The sequence below is a fragment of the Quercus lobata genome, chromosome 4 (genome assembly GCF_001633185.2).
Source record: "Quercus lobata isolate SW786 chromosome 4, ValleyOak3.0 Primary Assembly, whole genome shotgun sequence".
Taxonomy (NCBI): domain Eukaryota; kingdom Viridiplantae; phylum Streptophyta; class Magnoliopsida; order Fagales; family Fagaceae; genus Quercus; species Quercus lobata.
Window position 1 is genome coordinate 41,426,153 of NC_044907.1, and position 20,097 is coordinate 41,446,249.

The 20,097-nt window shown below is 32.4% G+C and overlaps 2 protein-coding genes across 2 annotated transcripts; both read right to left on the reverse strand.

Annotated features, from left to right (window-relative positions):
- Nucleotides 1-839: 839 nt before the first annotated feature.
- LOC115984060 (putative pentatricopeptide repeat-containing protein At1g12700, mitochondrial) lies at nucleotides 840-3,182 on the reverse strand. Its single transcript, XM_031106939.1, has one exon. The coding sequence runs from the start codon at nucleotides 2,902-2,904 to the stop codon at nucleotides 1,105-1,107; it is 1,800 nt and encodes a 599-aa protein (XP_030962799.1). The 5' UTR covers nucleotides 2,905-3,182; the 3' UTR covers nucleotides 840-1,104.
- An 8,894-nt stretch (nucleotides 3,183-12,076) lies between these two features.
- On the reverse strand, nucleotides 12,077-17,891 carry LOC115986637 (RING-H2 finger protein ATL38-like). The gene is made up of 3 exons (XM_031109854.1): nucleotides 17,120-17,891; nucleotides 16,183-16,280; nucleotides 12,077-12,925 (listed from the first exon to the last, which is right to left on the reverse strand). The coding sequence occupies exons 1-3, from the start codon at nucleotides 17,276-17,278 to the stop codon at nucleotides 12,496-12,498; spliced, it is 687 nt and encodes a 228-aa protein (XP_030965714.1). The 5' UTR covers nucleotides 17,279-17,891; the 3' UTR covers nucleotides 12,077-12,495.
- Between the last annotated feature and the right edge of the window lie 2,206 nt (nucleotides 17,892-20,097).

The window sequence follows — 20,097 nt, forward strand, 5'->3', positions numbered from 1 at the left end:
ACATTGTTACACAGTCATCTGTGTATGTTATATGGTCTTGACATATTGATTGTTCATTTCATGTTGGCATTATGTATTGTTTCTTTTTGAAATGTAGCATGTATAAATATGGCATCTCAATGTGTTATACTAATAGTTATGCCTTCCACTTCTATGTTCCAAGTTTTTTTACTAAAGTGTGAGAGTTAATGCAAGATGGATTTTGCTCTTCAAGCTTGGATTTGTTCTGGTTCCACTCACTTTATATCTTTGTTACTTTGTCAACATTTTCTCTTGTTTGGATCCATTGTGGTGATAGTGAATTCACTTGTGTTTGTGTGTGTGTGTGTGTGTGTGAGAGAGAGAGAGAGAGAGAGAGTGAAAGAGTGCGATATCTTGAATAAAGATATGAACAAGATATTGTAGACCTGTTATTGAACAAGATATTTTAGATCTGAACAAATAAATAGTTAGTGTCCAATTAAATTCTCTAGATTGCAAAGAAAACATATCTCAAAGCTGCAAATCAAGCCTTAATTAAAATACAACAGTTATCTTTTCTCATCAGCAATCACCACTCAAAAATTCATTTTTTCCTTCATAATTAGATTTGAAAATATAAGTAGGTATAGATATCCCAGCCTCCATAGCGGCGATCATTGTCACACATAACTTCACATACACACAAACATTCCTCAAGGGGTATGTTTGTGCGTGTAGAGAGAGAGAGAGAGAGAGAGCACCAAAAGTGAAATTAAACCCTTTCCCATCCTAAGAAATATGAGTTCAACCCAATTATTGATTCCCCAAAAACATCATCATCATCATCATCATCATCATTGCTGCAATAAAAAACAATTACTTGAAACCTTAAGACAAAATTTTACTCAAATGTGATCAAGTTAAGCTTCCAATATACTTCAACTCCAACAAGAAGATTTCAAAGAACGGTAACATACAAACAGGGATCATAATGCTTAATTAACATGTTAAAAGTACCTTTCCTACCATTGGTATTCTTTTGCTAGAAAATTTGAAATGGAACAAACATCAATGATATGAAAAGAAACGTCACTTCATAAAAAAAAAAAGTAAATAACCACTTCTGACAAATATACATACACCTTATAAATTGACTGGCAAACTCTTAGTAAGTAATTCTTGAAGCGCTTTATCTGCTGGATTTGCAGATAGCAAGTCAAACAACATGGATGCAATGGTTGCATTTGCTGAAAAACCCTTGTCAACCATTATCTTAATAAGTTCCATAGCCTTTGCTGTCTCATTCTGTTGCAGCAACCCTTGAATGATTGTGTTATATGTTCGATCATCGGGAGAGAAATGGTTCCCATCCATTTTCTCTAGCAACTCACTCACTTCATCAATTAGCCCCTCTTTGCAAAAGCCTTTGATCATTATATTGTAAGTCCAAACATTGGGTTGCAATCCTTTTGTAGGCAGACTATAAAAGAGTTCTCTTGCAATTGTAAGATTCCCAAAATTACACAAACCATCAATTAAAATGTTGTAAATCACAATATTGTTGCCCAATGTTTTGTCTTCCATCTTATGAAACACTTTTACTGCCTCAACAACTTCTCCATTCTTGCACAAGCCATCCAACAAGATAGCATAGGTTCGGGGATCTAGAAGTTGGCCACATGCTTGAATCTTATGAAATAGCTCTAGAGCAGCCCTGTGTCTCCCCACTCGACAAAACCCACCTATAAGAGTGTTGTAAGTCACAACATCGGGAGTTACTCCCTTGTTGGACATTTCATGAAAGAGATTCATTGCCTCATCGATTCTTTTCTTTTTACAAAATCCATTAATCAATGTGTTATAGCTAACAACATCAAGTGAACAACCCCTCTCAACCATCATGTTCAATGCTTCGATGGCATCCTTCAATTTATTTTGCAAACAATATCCATCAATCAAAGTATTATAAGAGACTACGTCAGGCTCAATACCTCTTTGAATCATCTTATCAAAAATAATTTTCGCCTCTTTCAACATCCCCTCTTTGCAAAATGCGTCCACCAATATATTGAAAGTCCGCACACTTGGCATGATCTTCCTCTGTGCCATCTCGTTCAATAGAGTAGTAGCCTCTCTCCACCGGCCAAAATTGCATAGGCCTTGAATCAAGGAATTGTAAGTGGCAATGTCCGGCTGAATGCCTTTACTCATCATACTAGATAAAAGGTTCAAAGCCTCAGTTACAAATCTATCCTTACATAAACTATCAATGATTGTGTTATACGCTGTCAGATCAAGCTCAAAATTCCCTTCTACCATCTTCCTAAGCAACCTAATAGCCATACTAGTCTGTCCAATCTTACACAGACCATTTAGCATTGTTCCACAAGTAAAAGCATCAGGCTTATATCCATTCTTCTCCATTTCTTCTACCAACCTCACAGCTCCAGCAATGTTACCTTGAAGACAGAGCCCCTTGACAAGGGTGTTTAGAGTAACAGAGTTTGGGTGATAACCAAGTTTCAAAATTGTTGCCAACACAGAAAACCCAAAATCTACTCGGTTCAAATGGCAGAAACAGTTAACCAAAATATTAAGAGTATAAACATCAGGAGAGATACCAAATGATTTGATTCTATTAATTAAAGAAATGACTACTGGGTAATGCTTCAATCTTGCAATGGCACCCAACACGTGATTAAAATTGTTAACGGTAGGCAAAGGGCGCATGTGAAGCATTGTATCAAACAGGTGTAAGGCATGACCAACATTCCTAAAGCTTCTAGATTTGCACTGATCTCTAACAGATTCCAAGAATTGATTTTGATTCAGGTTGTGATTCGGGTTTTCTTTAGCACTAGCAATACTAGCAGCAGCAGCAGTAAGAGTAGAATAACAATAAGAACGAAAAGAAGAGTGGGAAGTACGAAGCAGCGTACCCATTTTCCTGAAGATCCAGCAAACAATTCGGCAGCCGAAATCAGAACGAAAAGATAGAGTTTGAGAGATAGAGAATCGGGTCGGGTCGGGTCGGTTTAGAGGGCAGTTTACTTGAACTAAGCTACTGATCGGTGAGAGAGCATAAAAAACATTAGGGAGAGACAGAGCTATTTTCGGATTCTCCAGTAAACCCAAATCCACTTCGGCGGCTCCATTTTGCCATTTTCGGATTCTATATATCTCCGGCGGCTCCAGGGAGGTATTCCCTCTTTCTCTCTCTCAGTCGGGATTTTGGGGAAATTAAATAATAAATACTACTGTAATAATGAAAATAAATAAATAAATATTAAATTAGAAGCCAAACGACGTTGTTTTGGGATTTAACGGCAGCACTGGATGTCTACTTAACAGCGAAGTTGTTTTTGAACTAGTTTCAGTTTGTTGCTAATGTTTTAAAACGGGTCGAACTTGATCCAAAAGAAAAAATCCAAGAAAAAAACTCATAGACATTCACCCATCAAAACTAGTCACCATATCCATTGGTAACGGTAGCAATAGCACGACAACAATAGCAACGAGAGAACAACTTTCAAACCGACAAATCAATGCAACATATTGACTAAAATACAATATTCCAACTAAATTATCATACGGCTTAAGTTGATTCTACAGTAATAACTTTGCTTAAAGCCTCACCAAAAAAGCTACATTTTTTTTTTCCCAAACATTCTAAACTATATTTTATTGTATATTGATGTAAGTCATTTTATGCATCTACAGATAATATGTTTTTTGTATAGGGAAATGGTGCGAATGGGCCTATTAAAAGGCATCTAGGTTTTACTTTAATTTAATGGTAATTAAACCCTATTTATACACACAAATATTGCGTCCATACAGTGTGAAGATAAGTGTTCCCATAAATAAGAAAAAGATCACTGCAATCATTATTTATTTATAAAAATTGAAGTCCTTATTATCATCCTTGTTCAATCGGACTCTTCACGATGAATCACAGAGATGTCTTCTTTTAATTTCAAGTAGAAAAGTTGTCCTAATATCTAAATGACGCAATTTCATGTCCGGCATTGACACGTAAATTCTCTAGCACATTTTCATCTACCAACCCAATTTTAATCGAATGAAAATGAATAATAATAAGAAATCTATCCACCTATTCATTAATTAATATTAAAGAACACGAACACCTTACATTTTTTAATCTTATAGATAGAAGGACAATTTGCTTAGTACAAATTTTATGTATCTATATATTTATTCTCCACCTCCTCTTCTTCTTTCATCGTAAGTTGATACATGAAATGATTATATTATTACAGTAGATTATATGCTGATACAATAGGGATACATTTCAGGAGTTTTTCATAAATTTCCTTCCCTAATTAAATTAACTTGCAACTCCATCTGTAAAGGATTCAAATCCTTCAAACCACTTTTTGTATTCCACCAATTATGGTATGCTATATACTTAATTTTCCATTTTAAACTTAGGTTATTTTATAAGAAAAGTCAAACAAATACATGGAAAGTTAAGATTGGTGAATGATATAGTAGAACATAAAAATTGATACAGATGATTTGTATTTAAAAAATCCCAAATTTGGGTGCTATAGCAACACTTAGTGAGTAACTACCTCATGGAATTAATTGCTCCATCATTCTTTGGTTGTGATTCTCACAATCATGAAGTCAATAATTGAGTGTTTAAGAAAGGTTTTTAATATAGGTTATTGTCATAAGGGCTTAGTTTTTCTATTAACGAATCTTGTACACTTTCTATTTTATGTTCTAAAAACCTCTCTTGTACACTTTCTCTTTTATCAGTTTGTGTTATTTTCTGATGGGATCCGGTGCATTAGTGTTAGTATGATCGCACCCTTGCCCTTGGAATAAAGGGCACCCCCATCCACAATGGATGGGTAACCCACATCTCAAAAAAAAAAAAAAAAAAAAAGCTTATGTTATATTTATCCTCTTTACTAATTTTATGTGACTGTCTACAATTTTTTTGATTGTGTTATTATTTAAATTGTGATAGCACTAATGGACAAAATTTAACCATCACTAATTTGTTGGAATCATTTTCCTTCTTTCTCCTCTTTCCAAAATGAGAATTATGAAAATTAATGTTATCATGATTTCTTCACCAGTGTGTATTAATAATGTCAAAATAAAGACTCAGGATATTGGCAAATTATTAAGCACCATTGGGAGTTTCATTTCAACCAATAATATTTTTTTCTTTTTTTTATAATACTAAGTATTTAAACACATACACACGGGGAGAAAAGAGAAGGTTTTTTAGAGAAACTAATAATAGTTGTTCACATGTTTGTAATCGGCAAGTTCTTAGTAATAAGTCAATTTGACCTTCCATAATTATCACAAAATATTTCATGTACCATGTGCATCCCAAGATATTTTTTTACCGAAAGACCCCCAATAACCAAGGTTTGGTTGAGTTTATTTATCCTAATTGTATTTCAAAATTTTGATAATTACAGATTTATGTCCAAATCAAAATTTTGACCATGTTTGAATGGACTTAACCAAACATCAATTGAAAACCCAACCATTTGATCAAAGTAATGTATTCCATTCCATAACAAAGACTAGATAATTTCTTCCATTTTACAACTCACAAGCCAAAATTGTACTTCAGTCAAATGAGATATTGCACAAAAAAAATTATATAATTTTCAATTTATTTTTTAAAAATGGACCATGGAGTTCCTAAAATAAAAAAGTAGAAAATTTTCAAGGAAAATGTGTTGTAATTCCCTTGAAAGATAGGTCTTAAAGATTTGAAAGTAATGGTGCCTTTTTTATTTTTCTTGGAACATGCCATAATTTATTTTAAATTGTATGCTATTTTAGTTTGAGGATATTTCTTAGAGTTGTTATATAATAGGTTCAATTCCTTTTTAAATATTTTCAAAATCTAATTTAAATGGTATGGTTAATCATTATAAAAATATGCATGTGATTTTCTGGAGATATTCAATTCATTCTAACTTCTTTTGATTAGGATACGTGTTCAAGTTTGTTTATATATTTACCTCACCAAAAAATCAAAGTAACAATTACTGAAAATTTCACAATAATCGACTTGTCAAAACAAATTGCTTGAAATTTAAGAAGACAATGCCTAAAAAACCCCTTCCTATCCTATGACCAACTCCCTCATTAGGAAGAACCAGATAAAACTCAAAGAAAATTCCACGAAATGGTGCATCCTCATAAACATTCACCCATTAAAATTGGTCTCCATATCCATTAGTAGCAATAGCATGACAATAGAAGAAATTTCAACCAGATTTGGTGAGATTTTGGCCAGATTTGCTCTCTTTTCCATTAACCAACTCTGACTGACGCCAAAAGAGATTCAACTTGCCAGAATTCAAGCTTCTTCTCAATCAGTGGTGGGTGGCGTTTGTGGGGACCTAAAGTGATTGAGTCAAGTCCAAGTTGGACACAAACCTAATCTAGATCGACCCGTGGACAGCCCTATATAGTCTAGAGTCCAGTCTACCTCAAATCCAAGGAATAGTAATATCTCATTGCACTTCCTATCTCTAAGTTTGGGTTGGGTACTCATTGAACTTCTTTGTGTTGTAGCATTTAATATTAAATAAGTAAAATGGATAACTTAAATGTAAAGATATTGGAATCTATATCTATATATATATATATATATATATATATATAGACACACACATATAACCAATGCTTAGATAAAATTTAATTAGATTCAAAATTGAATTTTGCTTTTATAAGTTTTCCATACAAATTAAATTGTTTAGATTTTTGCTGTTATTTTTTCTCTTAACTAATGAGTATATTTTTTTTATACTGTTTCTATTCAGATATTTTGTATGTCAAGATCTTGAATGTAACAAATTATAATTGAGATGAATGATCTCATGCACCTATCCCCATTCAATTCAAAAGATACTATTAGACCAATTTATTCTTTTATTTTGTGTTGTATTTAGTAGAATTTCAAGAACAGTGATTGTGAATAAATATTATATATATAGTATCTAATGGTGATTTTCAAAATTATATATATAATAGCAGTGTAATAAAAAACTTGGCGTAATCAATACCATAAAATTTACAAGAAAAAACTATTTTAGTACCTCTGATTATCCTAGTCGAACTAATATCATATATATTTTATAACCCAAGCCAAGGACGGACCAAGGTGGGGGCCCAAGGGGGCTCGGCCTCCCCTGGGTCCAATTTTTTTTTTTTTTATAGTTATTATATATTTTATTTTTGTAGTTGGGCCCCCCTTCCAAAACCTTAGGCCCTCTTCTCCTTAATAAGCCTAGCTAGCCTCACCCAAATAACAACTATCAAATCCAAAAACTTAACAAAAACAATAAAAACATTCATAATGGTGATTGTATTTTAGTAAAAATTAAAATTAAAAAAAAAAAACTATTTTACCACTAAAGAACCAAAAAATAATGTGTTATTGGAGAAGTTAAAGATAAATTTTTTGCAACTACAATAAACTAGTATAAATACTAGTTGACTATAGCAAGTTGTTAAAAATAAAATACAATATTTTATTAAAATTATCTCTTCCTTCAATTAAAAAAAAAATCAAATTCTCTCTCTTCCTTTATTATTTTAATAAGTTGTTTATATTATTTTAAATGAAGTGATAAAAAAAAATAGAACATTTGATATTGGGTATATTATAAAGTGAAGTGGTAGAATAAATAAAGTAGCTTTTTGAGGTGCTAAAAATTAAAATTTTTAGCACCACCACTATGAATGCTCTAACTTTAACCAAAAAAAAAAAAAAAAATCACAGCCAGCCTAGTATTAAAAAAAACATTATTTTGTTTTTGCTTTTGTCTTTGTTGGTAAATAATTGCATCTTAATGTATTTAGAAACACTGATTTTATGTATTTATAATTTTTTAATACTATATGATGCCTATTTGGAGTTTTTTTTTTATACTCCGGCTTCCGCTAGCTTAAAATCCTAGGGTTGTCTCCAACCGAAATTAACATCAATATTACTACTATAATTCATTATTCCTGTGCGTAAACACAAGTTACATACTAGTTATTATAGAAGATAAGGAATTAGTAGAAATGTTTAATCCCACATTAAAAATGAGAAAGATTCTTATATTGTTTTAAGTTTGGTGATTAATGGGCTAAAATGCATTGAAGTAAATATTGAGCTTGATATGTGCGTAAGAGTGAGGTGATAGCCCATTCAAAATAAATAGTCTATCAATTGGTGAGTTAATGGCCCGAATTTATACATAGTTTTTATTATAGAATATTAATGAACAAGCCATTTGAGCCTATTTATTTCTTCATAAACTGCTTATATGATCCATTAAATTGTGTAACTAGCCCATTAGCATTATATCCAGCAATTAATCTTGAAACACCCACTACATCATAATTATAGACCTATTAATCATATTAATCAGATTAATTTGGCTCATCAATTTCATGAGGCCCATTGAACCTATAAATAGACTCACTCAACCCATTTCAAGTTATAGCAATTACAAGCATTATAATACACTATACACTACAGAGATTTCTCGTTGAAGAAATGTGTTCTTTTTTGTGGAACTTTGGGTTTCAACACCTTATGCAGAGATTATTGTTCGAGTCATTCGACATTTGTTCTATTGTTTTTCAGGGGACAAGTTAGAAAATGTTGTACCAATTACAAAGCTTAACGAGGATTTAATTCTCCTTAAAAAGAGTGAGAGTCATGCCTCGGTCCAAATAGTGTTTATATATTTCTCCCAAATAAATATTATTCAAAAGTATTTTATTAAGTTTCTCTTGTGTAATTTCAATTATTATTGTGTTTACACCAACGCTTTGTATCCCGAATCTATAACTTTGATGACAGTTGCATCTGCGGCAGTGAACTCATTCACCCAAAACTATCTTCTCCTTTATTTCCAAGTTTTAGCAAAAAATTTGATAGTAGTAGTCTTCTCCTTTCTCTCGTAATCAGTCTGATCTAGTGATCTTCTTCTTCTCAATTAACTAGTTCATCCTCATCTTCCAAATATTCCACCTGAGGTCTCTTACCCTTTACTTCTTCTAATAGTTCCATGAGAGCCGCATTTGTTGTTACATAATTTCTTCTTGTCAAGCCATGAGCTGTGAAAGACCACGCACTAATGACCCGTGTACAATATTGTTCACTCCCTTCTCTCATCTTGACCTTGCCCCTTTTTTCTGTTTCTTTTCTTCCGAGCCTGGTCAGCTTTACAAATCACTCTCCTTACTCTCTCATGATTGGCTTGGAGTGAAGTTCCAATGGTTCAGGTTATTATTTCTTATCCTCACTTCCCTATTGGGCCTTATCAATGGGCTTACCCGTATCTTGAGCATACTGGATGAAAACAACCCCACTAAGAAAGATGCTCACTTCTTAAAATATCTCATATACGTAGGCGGGAACGGGGGAAGGGGTCAGATTTATCCCCACGGTAGCAAGAGTAACAATAATGTTTATAATACCTTGGTTGGTGGCCTACTCTTGATCTAGGCCTTGTTATGTAGACCGGTCTTAGATCTAAGGTAACCTATAGTTTTGTTACTCGGATTATTATTTTCTTTTTTTTCCTTTTTTTTTTCTTTTTTTCTTTTCTTTTCCTGCTTGGTTATACATACATGGGCTTGCTCAGACATCTAGTGGATTTCGGGGCCTTGGCCCATCACCATCTAGGTTCAAAATGGGTCATGTGTGCTTGTTTGTGCACTTTGTGCTTGATTAGAAAAGTCTATGTTTGTTAATGGCTATAGCCTATATATAATATCGGAGTCTATGTTAACAGCTCTCTTGGAAGATACTAGTCTTCTGGAAAAGATTCACACAGAAAAGTTATTAATTGCCATGAAAAGATTTACTTTTTATGTCAACTTGTTTTGTTGACATGAACATTTTAAGCAACATAATTTACTACATGATCATTATAAGACAACTATTTTGCAACCATTTTTTTTTTTTTTTTAGCTTCAACAAAAGTTGATGCAAAAAGGGTTTTTCTTCTCTTTTTTTTTTTTTTTTGGATTTTTTGTGGAACTGAGATCTGAGACTACTGGAATTAGGATAAGTTTTATAATAAAGAAAATAAAAACTACAACATGATGTCCTTTTTGACCCCTACAAACAAGGGAAGATTCCTTTATTAGAAAACTAGAGAAGGTAATCATACCAAGGATAGGTGGCACACAGATATTCATAGAACTAATCTGGATACGTGGCACACCGGCAATCATTGGATTAATCTAAACGGTGCTCTAATAAAGTGCTCGTCCTTTTTTTTTTTTTTTTCTTTTTTTGTATGAGAACAAAGTACTCAAGTTAACACAGAGACTCAGTCAAAAAGTTGAGATTAGGGTGTTCGATGCATGCATTTAAAAATTAAAAATATGTATTTGAAAATATGTGTGAAAATACATGTGGGTGAAAAAGTATATAAAAATACATATAATATTATTTAAAAATAAAAAATATATAGTTAAGTGGTGTACCAAACGGGGCTAAGTTTTATCATTTCCCTTTCTCCCCTTCTCAATGATTGCATAAGAAGTTTTCATCAGAGCCGCGTGAGGCATGTTTTTAGAGAAGCAAATTTCTGTGCTGGTGCCTTGGCTAGGAGGGGTGTATCTCAACCTGAGAATTTTGCCGTGTATGACGCCCCACCATCAAGTGACATAAACTCCTATGTAATATTGGATACTAATGGTCTGTATTATGGTAGATTTGCTACTGTTACTTTGACCATTTTGGCTAGTTAATTTTTAATGCATTTTCCTTTTAACCAAAAAAAAAAAAAAAGATATCTTTAAAAAAAAAAGTTAAGATAAAATCATACAAAAAAATAAAAATAAAGTTAAGATATCTTAAATAAAACTAGTGAACTCCTTTTCTTTTATATTCTATAAGGTATCACGAGTTTCTTCTTCTTCTTCTTCTTCTTTTCTTTTTTTTTTTTAAGAAACCAAGATGTCATGATTTAGTTTCTAATAACTGATAAGTTTTCTCTTTAAAAAAAAAAAAAAAAAAAAGGATAAGTTCCCTAATATATAGGTTTAATAATATTTTTGTTCCGAAGCCTTTATTTCATGTTTTAAAATTGTCCTAACATTTTAAATATTTTATTTTAGTAGTTAAACATTTGATAATACTCAAAATAGTCTCTTCCTTTAATAAATTTGACATGGATGAATAACGTCTGATTGGACATTATTTAAATAATAATTTTGATGTCACATGTAATACCACGTAGACTTAAATAAATTTAAAACAAAAACCGAATAAAAAAAGAGTAATTTTAGTATCATATAAAATTTCATAACTTTTGTCACAATAATTTTATATGATAGACTGCAATTTAGTGCATACCACTTTCATAGATCCATAACTTTATTATTTACTATAACATCTGATGGGATATTATTTACTATAAATTTTTATTTTATTATTTTAATATTTTTTCTCTCTCCTCTTTCACCCTAATCAAATTCTCTCTTCCCTTGACCCTCCTTAATATCCAAAAAAGGAAGAGAGAGAGAGAGAGAGAGAGAAAGTATTGGTAGGTGAAATGATTAAAAATAAATAAATAAATAAAAATGACTGTTTAAAGAAAATAAATTATTTGATTAGTGTGTTTTACAAAATGGTTGTATAAATTTTTTTTTTTTTTTTTAAATGGTTTTAAGTTAAAGTAGACCAATATTTTAAACGAATTGATGCGAAATATTCTAAAGGTATCAAATCTCTTTTCTCATCCGGCGAAAACCAAAAGCACAATAATTATATGCACTTTTCTTGACAATGAAAGTAAGAAAAAGATAATCTAACTTATTCGGGAAAGTTCACCCCCGTGAGAAACATTAGCAAAACTCAAACCTGGACTACAATACAAGATATCCCAGAGCCAACAGAAAAGACAGGCAATACAGATTAGAGAATCCAATGTAATAATTCATACTAGAAGACAAGGTAACAGTGAGAAAATATATGAACATAACTTGTGTCACAACTCTTACCGCATCATTAACATATGCAATTATGAATAGCGGTAAAAAAGTAATCTCATGTGACAGTGATAGTTAACCAATCATATGGTCACATGTCATCAAGTTAAGACAAAAATTGTGACAAAATGTGGTCATAGAAGAACTAGCTGAAATCTGACCCCAAAAGAGAAAAGATGGAACATGTGCTTTCAAAGAGTAGGGGTGCAATGGTGCATGCACGTGACAAAGTGAAGAAATTACCACCTCCAACAATCTTGAACTAATTCTAGACTACTAGTTATACAACTGAAATTACAAAACTGCCAATGCTAGCCACTGTCAAAGGGAAGAAATGAGGGGGGGTAAAACAAATCATTGTTGCAATATATACAGTAAGCCACAAGGAAAAAAAAAAAACAATCAAGTTCCTAGGTCACAGTTCCAATGGATTCAATTCTCTAATTCTTTGGACATACCCATTTCAACTCCCAATTATCTCAAGTCCTGATGAATGCAAGCTTGGATTCCAAGAAATTGACTAATTTAAGGATTTGATGGGCTTTCTACATGTTTGGTTTCCGAACCCTTGATGATCTGGTTACCTTCAGTTAATGGGGAGACATTCTCCCCAGCTTCTGCTCTATCACCCTCTGGTGAAAACTGACCCTCTTGAGTTGGGCCCCTCTCACGATTGCCATGGGTTCGTCGTGGAAACCCATTCCCAGCAGCTAGACAGGGATAAGAACGGCCATTGAAGGACTCCACACTGTAATGAGATCGAACAGCTGAACTGAACAAGGGTTGCATTAAGCGTTTTCTCTCAGGTAACTCACGCAATGAAATTCGACAAACAGGACATGTCGAATGTTGCTGCAGCCATATGTCTATGCAGGTGACATGGAAGGAGTGCCCACAGTAGGGGAGGATACGCAATATATCTTCGCCATGGAATTCTGCAAGGCAAACTGTGCATCTGCCACATTTGTAAAATATTTAGTTAGCAGGATTCATTAGCAGAAAATGAGAGGAAAAAAGAAATATAAATAACTGTTCACGGGAAACCAAACTTCCAAATCTAATATTACACTCCTACAAGTTACTTATGAGAACACCACAGCACAAATGTCTTGGTACAAGTTAACAAAGATTTAGGGTGCCACCACCTTATATCTTAATAAAAGACTGGGGGAAAAGAAAAGAATAGAACAGAAACAAGAAGAAGAAATAAAGAAAATGCTAAAGAAACGTTATCTGAGGAAGTCATATGCATTAGTGAACTCTTTCTTCTTCCATCATTCTTTATGAGCACAAAGTGGATTGTTGATCTTTTCTTCAGTTTTTTATAGTGCAACTCATAAGTGCCAGGCATTATGTCATAACAAGAAGAGAAAAACACTGCAGTCTTAGATTCACAAAAACATATACAGAAACGATATTTCAGGGAAAGCAACAAAGAAGAATGAAGGAGAGAAAGCCCCTCAACATTGAAAGATACTATTTATGACCTTTTATAAGTACCACCATATCAAATTAACAAAATATATAACAAAAGCAGACTAAATTGATGCCACAATTTAATGCCAAGATTTGTTCTGTGTGCTTAAGACGTAAAAGCACTGTCTAGAGGTTTGCGTGTTTTCATCACACATTGAGGCATGGGTAAGAAGGATATACTTAACTCTATCTCCGTTTTGCCTAGTGCAGAACATCAATGCATAAATCAACATTTGCTTAGAATATTGCTTTATACAGAACAGATTAAATTGTCAAATTAGAGAGGATGTGGTTACAATTATCTTGCTTGGTTTTAATTATATATCGGTATGTTTGACTTGATAAAATCACTGTCATAATCTTATGTTTTGTTAAACTTTTGACAGCAAAAACCATGTTGCCATTTCCGGATACTTATTACAATCTGATGGTCCAGATATATGCCAATAGAAACTTCCAGAAATGGGAGGAAAAAAAAAGTGATTTACAAAAAGTTCAAATAATAATTGAGAATGGTAAACAACGCTAAAGGACCCAAAATCAAAGGAAATTTTCAATTTTTTTTATTAAGTAAAAATTCAAGGAATTATAATGTGCATGACTTTACAAAGGGATGCCCATGCCCCATTATTAGACCAAATACAGAATTTGACCCTGGCCTGACTGGAGGTTAAAGAAGATAAAAGAGGAACTTCACAGAAAGCTATCCTCCTACTTGCCAAACTCCTCTATTACTGCTTAAGCTTCCCCATTAACGCAAAATCAAGCTCTTAATTGTGCATGCTTAAACTTCAAGCACCCCATCTTTATGAAATGGCATCTTTGCAACTAGTGTCAGGTTCTGACACATCATGTCCTCAGCAGGTCCAGCTTCATTGAATCAAAACTAGAAGCAGATCACTGATTTTTCCATAAAACATTCAAATACTACCTTATCAAGGGCATGAAGGAAAAAATCCCAAATGACCAGAGAATAATCAAGACCTAATATCCTTCAACTTATAGCTAGCAATGGGGACAAGGGTTCACATTATACTGTGATCATCATCAGTCTTTCTTTTTCTTTTATTTTTTCTTTTTATTTTTTTATTTTTTATTATTTATTTATTTTTTGGTTATGCGTTGTAGACAACATTCTATCAGTGAATCCACACAAAAAGCTAGGAAAGGAAGAATTGAAGTGATAAGCTACATGGTTAAAATATTTCCTGTAATGCTCCACCAACATATGATGTGGTTGCTTTTAATGATGCCATACAGATCCCAAGAGTAGTGATTAAAAAAGCCTAATCTGTCTCCATCATTCTCCATATAATACCACTAAAGCTTACATAGTGCATATGACATGTTTCCACAACCTAAACTTCCATCCAGAATTTAACCCACCAAACTAAATATATCAGATATCCTTTTTACAAGACACATATCAGATATCCAGCATAACCCCCAATCCTGAAAAAATAATGTCTCAAATGAAATAACAAAATTTAACTACACAAAATAAGCCTCCTATAGAGGTCCATCTACATGCAGAGAATCCACAAGACAAAACCAACCCAAGGGAATAATAGAACTATCACCAAGGTTTACAAATTTCCCAAATCGTCATAATAATAGAATTACTAATCTGAATCATCATCAAGGCTTACAAAAAGTGTCTTATTTGCAACCAAAGGCAATGTCCTTAGTATTTTACAGCATCACCACATTATTCTACAAATAATAGTTAAGCAAATGGCAAAAGGTGATTCTTGCGTATGAGATAGTCCTCCCAAAACCAGCATATCTTTTCCTCAAACCAAATTCCTTCAAAGATGTCCATCACAAAATTGACAGGTAAGTTGTAAATTTTTGGGAAACTCTATGTACACTTCCTATATACTTAAATATCTTTAATTTATAAAATTTCATATTACTTGATAAAAAAATAATTAATTAATTAAAAAAAAAGAGAGAGAACATCAAATGGAGGTAAATCAATGAGAAAGTTAATGTTGTGTTAAATTACCGATTCTCTCAAAGGCTTAAGCTTATGGAAAATGGTAAATGGAATCATTTAGCCACATGATTCTAACACGTTGCATTTGCAGTTCAATCTAGGTTTATGCATTGGTCTGCTCATAATCTTGCTGAAAGGAGTGGCAAGATAAATAATATAAAATATGGATGACTACATACAATTTCTCCTACAAAGCCACTCACTAACATTGCATTTCACTTTACAACAACTTTTCATCCTCTACTGGATTATATTTCTTACTGATTGCAGTCCCTTTTGTGTGGGTTCTTCTCACTTTTATCTCTTTGAAATCACCAACACTGATGGAAGGGTGCATTTTTGAAGCCACCTCACTACCAAAGGATTTCCAAGATCATTCTCTTATATACACCAAATAGCTACAATATTTACTGGCACAAGGAAAGATTGGTGAAAATTTGTTTTAGACTATCATCCCAAACCAAAATTCATTCAAACTCTCCATGCCTCAGCATAATTAATAAATTACACTAAAAACAGTAAGAGATAAACCATGCACTATGTAGCACATTTTGTCCACACACAAAGTGATATATGCTTTTACTGTAGGAACAACAGAAAAAGTATAACAAACCCTGCAAATTGTAGACACACAATCATCTAGAATGAAAGAATAATCACCTATATAGAATAGGATTGGAGAGGGACAGATAAAATCCAGTACATTGAAGAATTCAACAATGAAAGAAACAACATACTGAGCATCTTCTGAAGTTGAGAAATATTCATCACTGTACTTCTTTGTTGGAAATTTGGCTACAACTACAGGTTCAAGACCATGTAAACCTCGCTCCAGCTGTACGATTACAAAAAGAAAAAAAATTGAACAATGTAAGTGCACAGACAGAGCAGAGCATTTTATTAAAGATACCAACACTGCTATAAAAATAAATGAATCATAAAAGACACGAGCTGGACTTATAATGTATTGAATTTGTATCGTACCCAGAAACTCAACAAAATACTAATCCAAAACATAACAAACGAATATTTCAATTCTTGTGCAGCTTCATGAAGTGGTGAGTTCAGAGTTCAGATTCTCAACCAAATCACAAAATGTAATTACCAAAACTAAACAATACACTCAAGAAGTATCAAAACACCAAGAGATCAAATCAAGCCATATGAGATTGACTGCAAAATCCCATAATAATTTACAGAAAAATAATAATAATGATAATTACAACCAAAATTTCCTCATCTGAAACCAAATGATACAACAAACAAGAAATTCACTTATTAGAGGATATCCACAAATGATCAAATCTGCAGCAATTGATTTTTGATAATTCCACAAAACTACTAAAGTAATTAACTTGTGCAACAATGAATTCCACTTAGTTCAACCGGTAAAATCCCAAAATGGGTTCAAATCTTCCGAATGCCAAAAATCAATTAGTGTCTTGCTACGATCATAAAAAGCAATTATCATTAAGCGAAATATATGTTCAACTATAAAATAAATAAAAATATTAACTTGTGCAACCAAACAACTGAACAAGTCAAACAGAAAACTACAATTGAACAAAAGAATCGAATAGAGCAAATGGGGCAAAAGATATAATACTAATAAAATAAAGAAAGAAACTTTAAGTAAAAACATAAAAACAAAAAAAAATAAAAAGCTGAGCTTACAAGACCAAGATCGGATCTGGAAGCCACAGGAAAGGAGCGCCTTGAAGCATTGAAGTGAATCCGAGCACAGACAAGGCGCGTGCACACAAACACGATGAACATAGTGCTCACTGAGAAGCCTATCACAGTCATCACCAAGTTTAAACCCGTAGATATCATCTTCTCCGAGTTCTTGCAAAGCTTAAATTTTCACACAAAAAAAATATATATATGTATGTATGTATGTTACAGAGCTACACCAATTATGTTTATGTCAAGTCTGTTTTGCTAGCCATAGAGTGAAACAGAATTCTAGTCTTACTAAAACTAGAAGAGTGAGGAATTGTAGAGTGACAACAACTATAAGGTTGTCCCATAAAAAACCCAGATCAGGATTTCTATAACTGACAAAAACAAAGTGTCTTAATCGAAGGTAAATAGTTGAAAATCCCGAGGAACTGGGTTTGGTCTTAGAAATGTAACATATAGTATTTTTTTTGTACCTCTTGTGGTAAGACTTAAGAGTTGGATTCAACTCTTTTTTATAGATAGCTCTTTGAGTAAAGGGAAGGGTAAAGAGGTGGTGACTGTTTTATTGTTGGAGAGAGTGAGAAGGCTCTGGGGAAGAAGAAAGCCATGGTGGGATTTGGCAGAGCCAGTGTTGAGTTTCACTGAGAAAACCCATTTATCAGAGAGAGAGAGAGATAGAGTTTTGTGGAGTGTTGTGGGATTTAATTTTTATGGGGGGAGATTTCAGATGTCAGATCCAAACGCAATGTAACATGGAAAGGAATCCATTTGTCTCTCTCTTTTGTTTTTGTTTTTCCTCTCCCTCTTTGGCTTTTTTTTATTAAAAAAAAAAATTATAATTAAAAGAGTTTTGGTTTTTTAAATTAAAGTGTCTTATCATCTCATCTTAAAAACAAATATTTTAATATGAAGCTTTCTCCTTTTAAGTTACTAATTGTATTTTTAACTATTTATTCTCTTCTAGAGAAATCTACAGTTCTTTTTTTTTTTTTTTTTTTTGATAAAGGAAATCTACAGTTCTGAATGTGGGATGCATTAAGTTTTTGGCATTTTATATGGTAAATTAGAGGTAGAGTCAAAATTAAGCCGAGAATCTAAAAAGGGATGCCTTAAAATATAAGGGGATGTTTGGTATATACACTTAAAAACATGTGTTTTATTGTTTGAAAATATATGTAAAATTATGTGTGGATGAAAAAATTTGTGAAAATACGTGTAATGTTATTTAAAAATTGAAAATTATTGTTTGAAATAATATACCAATCACCCCTCAAAACTTTAGGTTTAGTATGTTTAAAACAAATTACACGGGTGGAAAGTTGAGTAAAAAAAAGAAAGAAGGATGAAACAATGGTAAAATTTCATAGATAGCATATACTAAAACATGATTTTTTTTTTTTTAATATTATTTTAGATCAGTAATTCATAAGAATTGAGATATTGAAGACAATGTAAATCATAGGATAAAAATATGATGCCGTTTCAAAAAAAAAAAAAAAAAAAAGAGGATAAAAATAGTTTTGAGGAAGTGAAGAATAAGATCAGAAATATCTTGTAATAAAAAAGTATCTACAATGTTGGATATGTAGGTAACCAACTTAAGCAGTGTTGTTATGCTCTCCTAGGTTGAAGAAAGCACTGAAAAAAAAAAATGATAATAAAAAAAAAAAAAAAAAATCGTGGGGCAATAGAAAATGTTGGGTTGCTTTCATTGAAAAAAATAAATATATAAATAAATCAACATCATTGTGACTCTTTCTTTCACCCTTTAGCAAATGACGATTTTTTTTTTCTTTCGCTCAAGGAGGGTAAATCGCCATTCTCCAAAATAAAGAGTGCATATCTTGTGTCAAAATCTCAAAATAATAATAATAATAATTAATTAAATTTTATCTCTAATTGAAACTAGTCCAAGATTAACCTATAATTTTTGGTCCTTCTAGCTTCTTCCATAACACCATGGGTGGAAGTGGGAAAAAAAAATCGCCATTTGCTAAAGGGAGAAAGAAAGAGCGCACATGTGTGTTTCAAAACTCCTAGTCTTCCACAAATAGAACTAAAACTTGAAAAATTTTATTTTTATTAAATTTTACACATGTCCCACGATATTTGATTATCCACATAAAACTAATCTTCGTTTGGTTAGTTCTAAATTATCAAATTATATGTTAAATTCGTCTTTGTTTGGATAGTTTGTGTCGTTGAATTATTCAATTGTTAAAAGAAGTTGAATAGTACTTTTGATAAATTCTCTTCTTATATGCTTTTAGGAAAGAGCTTTTTATGTATATTTCAGGCTTGGGTTTTGTGAGAACACTTTGTACCATTATTGTAATCTCCTTAAATCCTTAAATTCTTAGTGAAATTTTCTTGTCATCACCACTTGTGGATATTGGCTTAAGGCCAAATCACCTGAATCCTTAATGTTCTTTTCTTATGTATGGTGGTGCCTATTTTTATTTATAGTTTTATTTTTTACATTAATCTTATTATTTTATTTGTAAATTTTTTTTTCTCAAACTCATATTACAATCAAATCTTGTGGGAAAGTGCTTTATAGAAATCATTTTACGCAATAAATTGGTATCAAAAGATTCAAAACTTCCGCAATCGCAACACAAAGGCCAATGGGATTGGTTGAACATGCTATCGTCAAGAATTCATCTTATTTTGCCGCCTTCTAATGAGCTAAACTAACTGCTATACCCTACACCCTCCCATATAACCACAGCCACCACACTTTTCTTACCCAAATCCTAGCCACCATCACCGCAGCCAGGACCACACAAAATTCAATTAAGTTATACACGTTAAATCTCAATTTATTTTAAAGGTTTATTCAACATCCCAACTGCAAGTGTCATGGGTCTGCACTATACCACATTACCATGGACTTAAAACTTCATCAATATAATAATAATAATAATATACATTGAATAAACACCATATTTGTCTTATCTATATTTTTC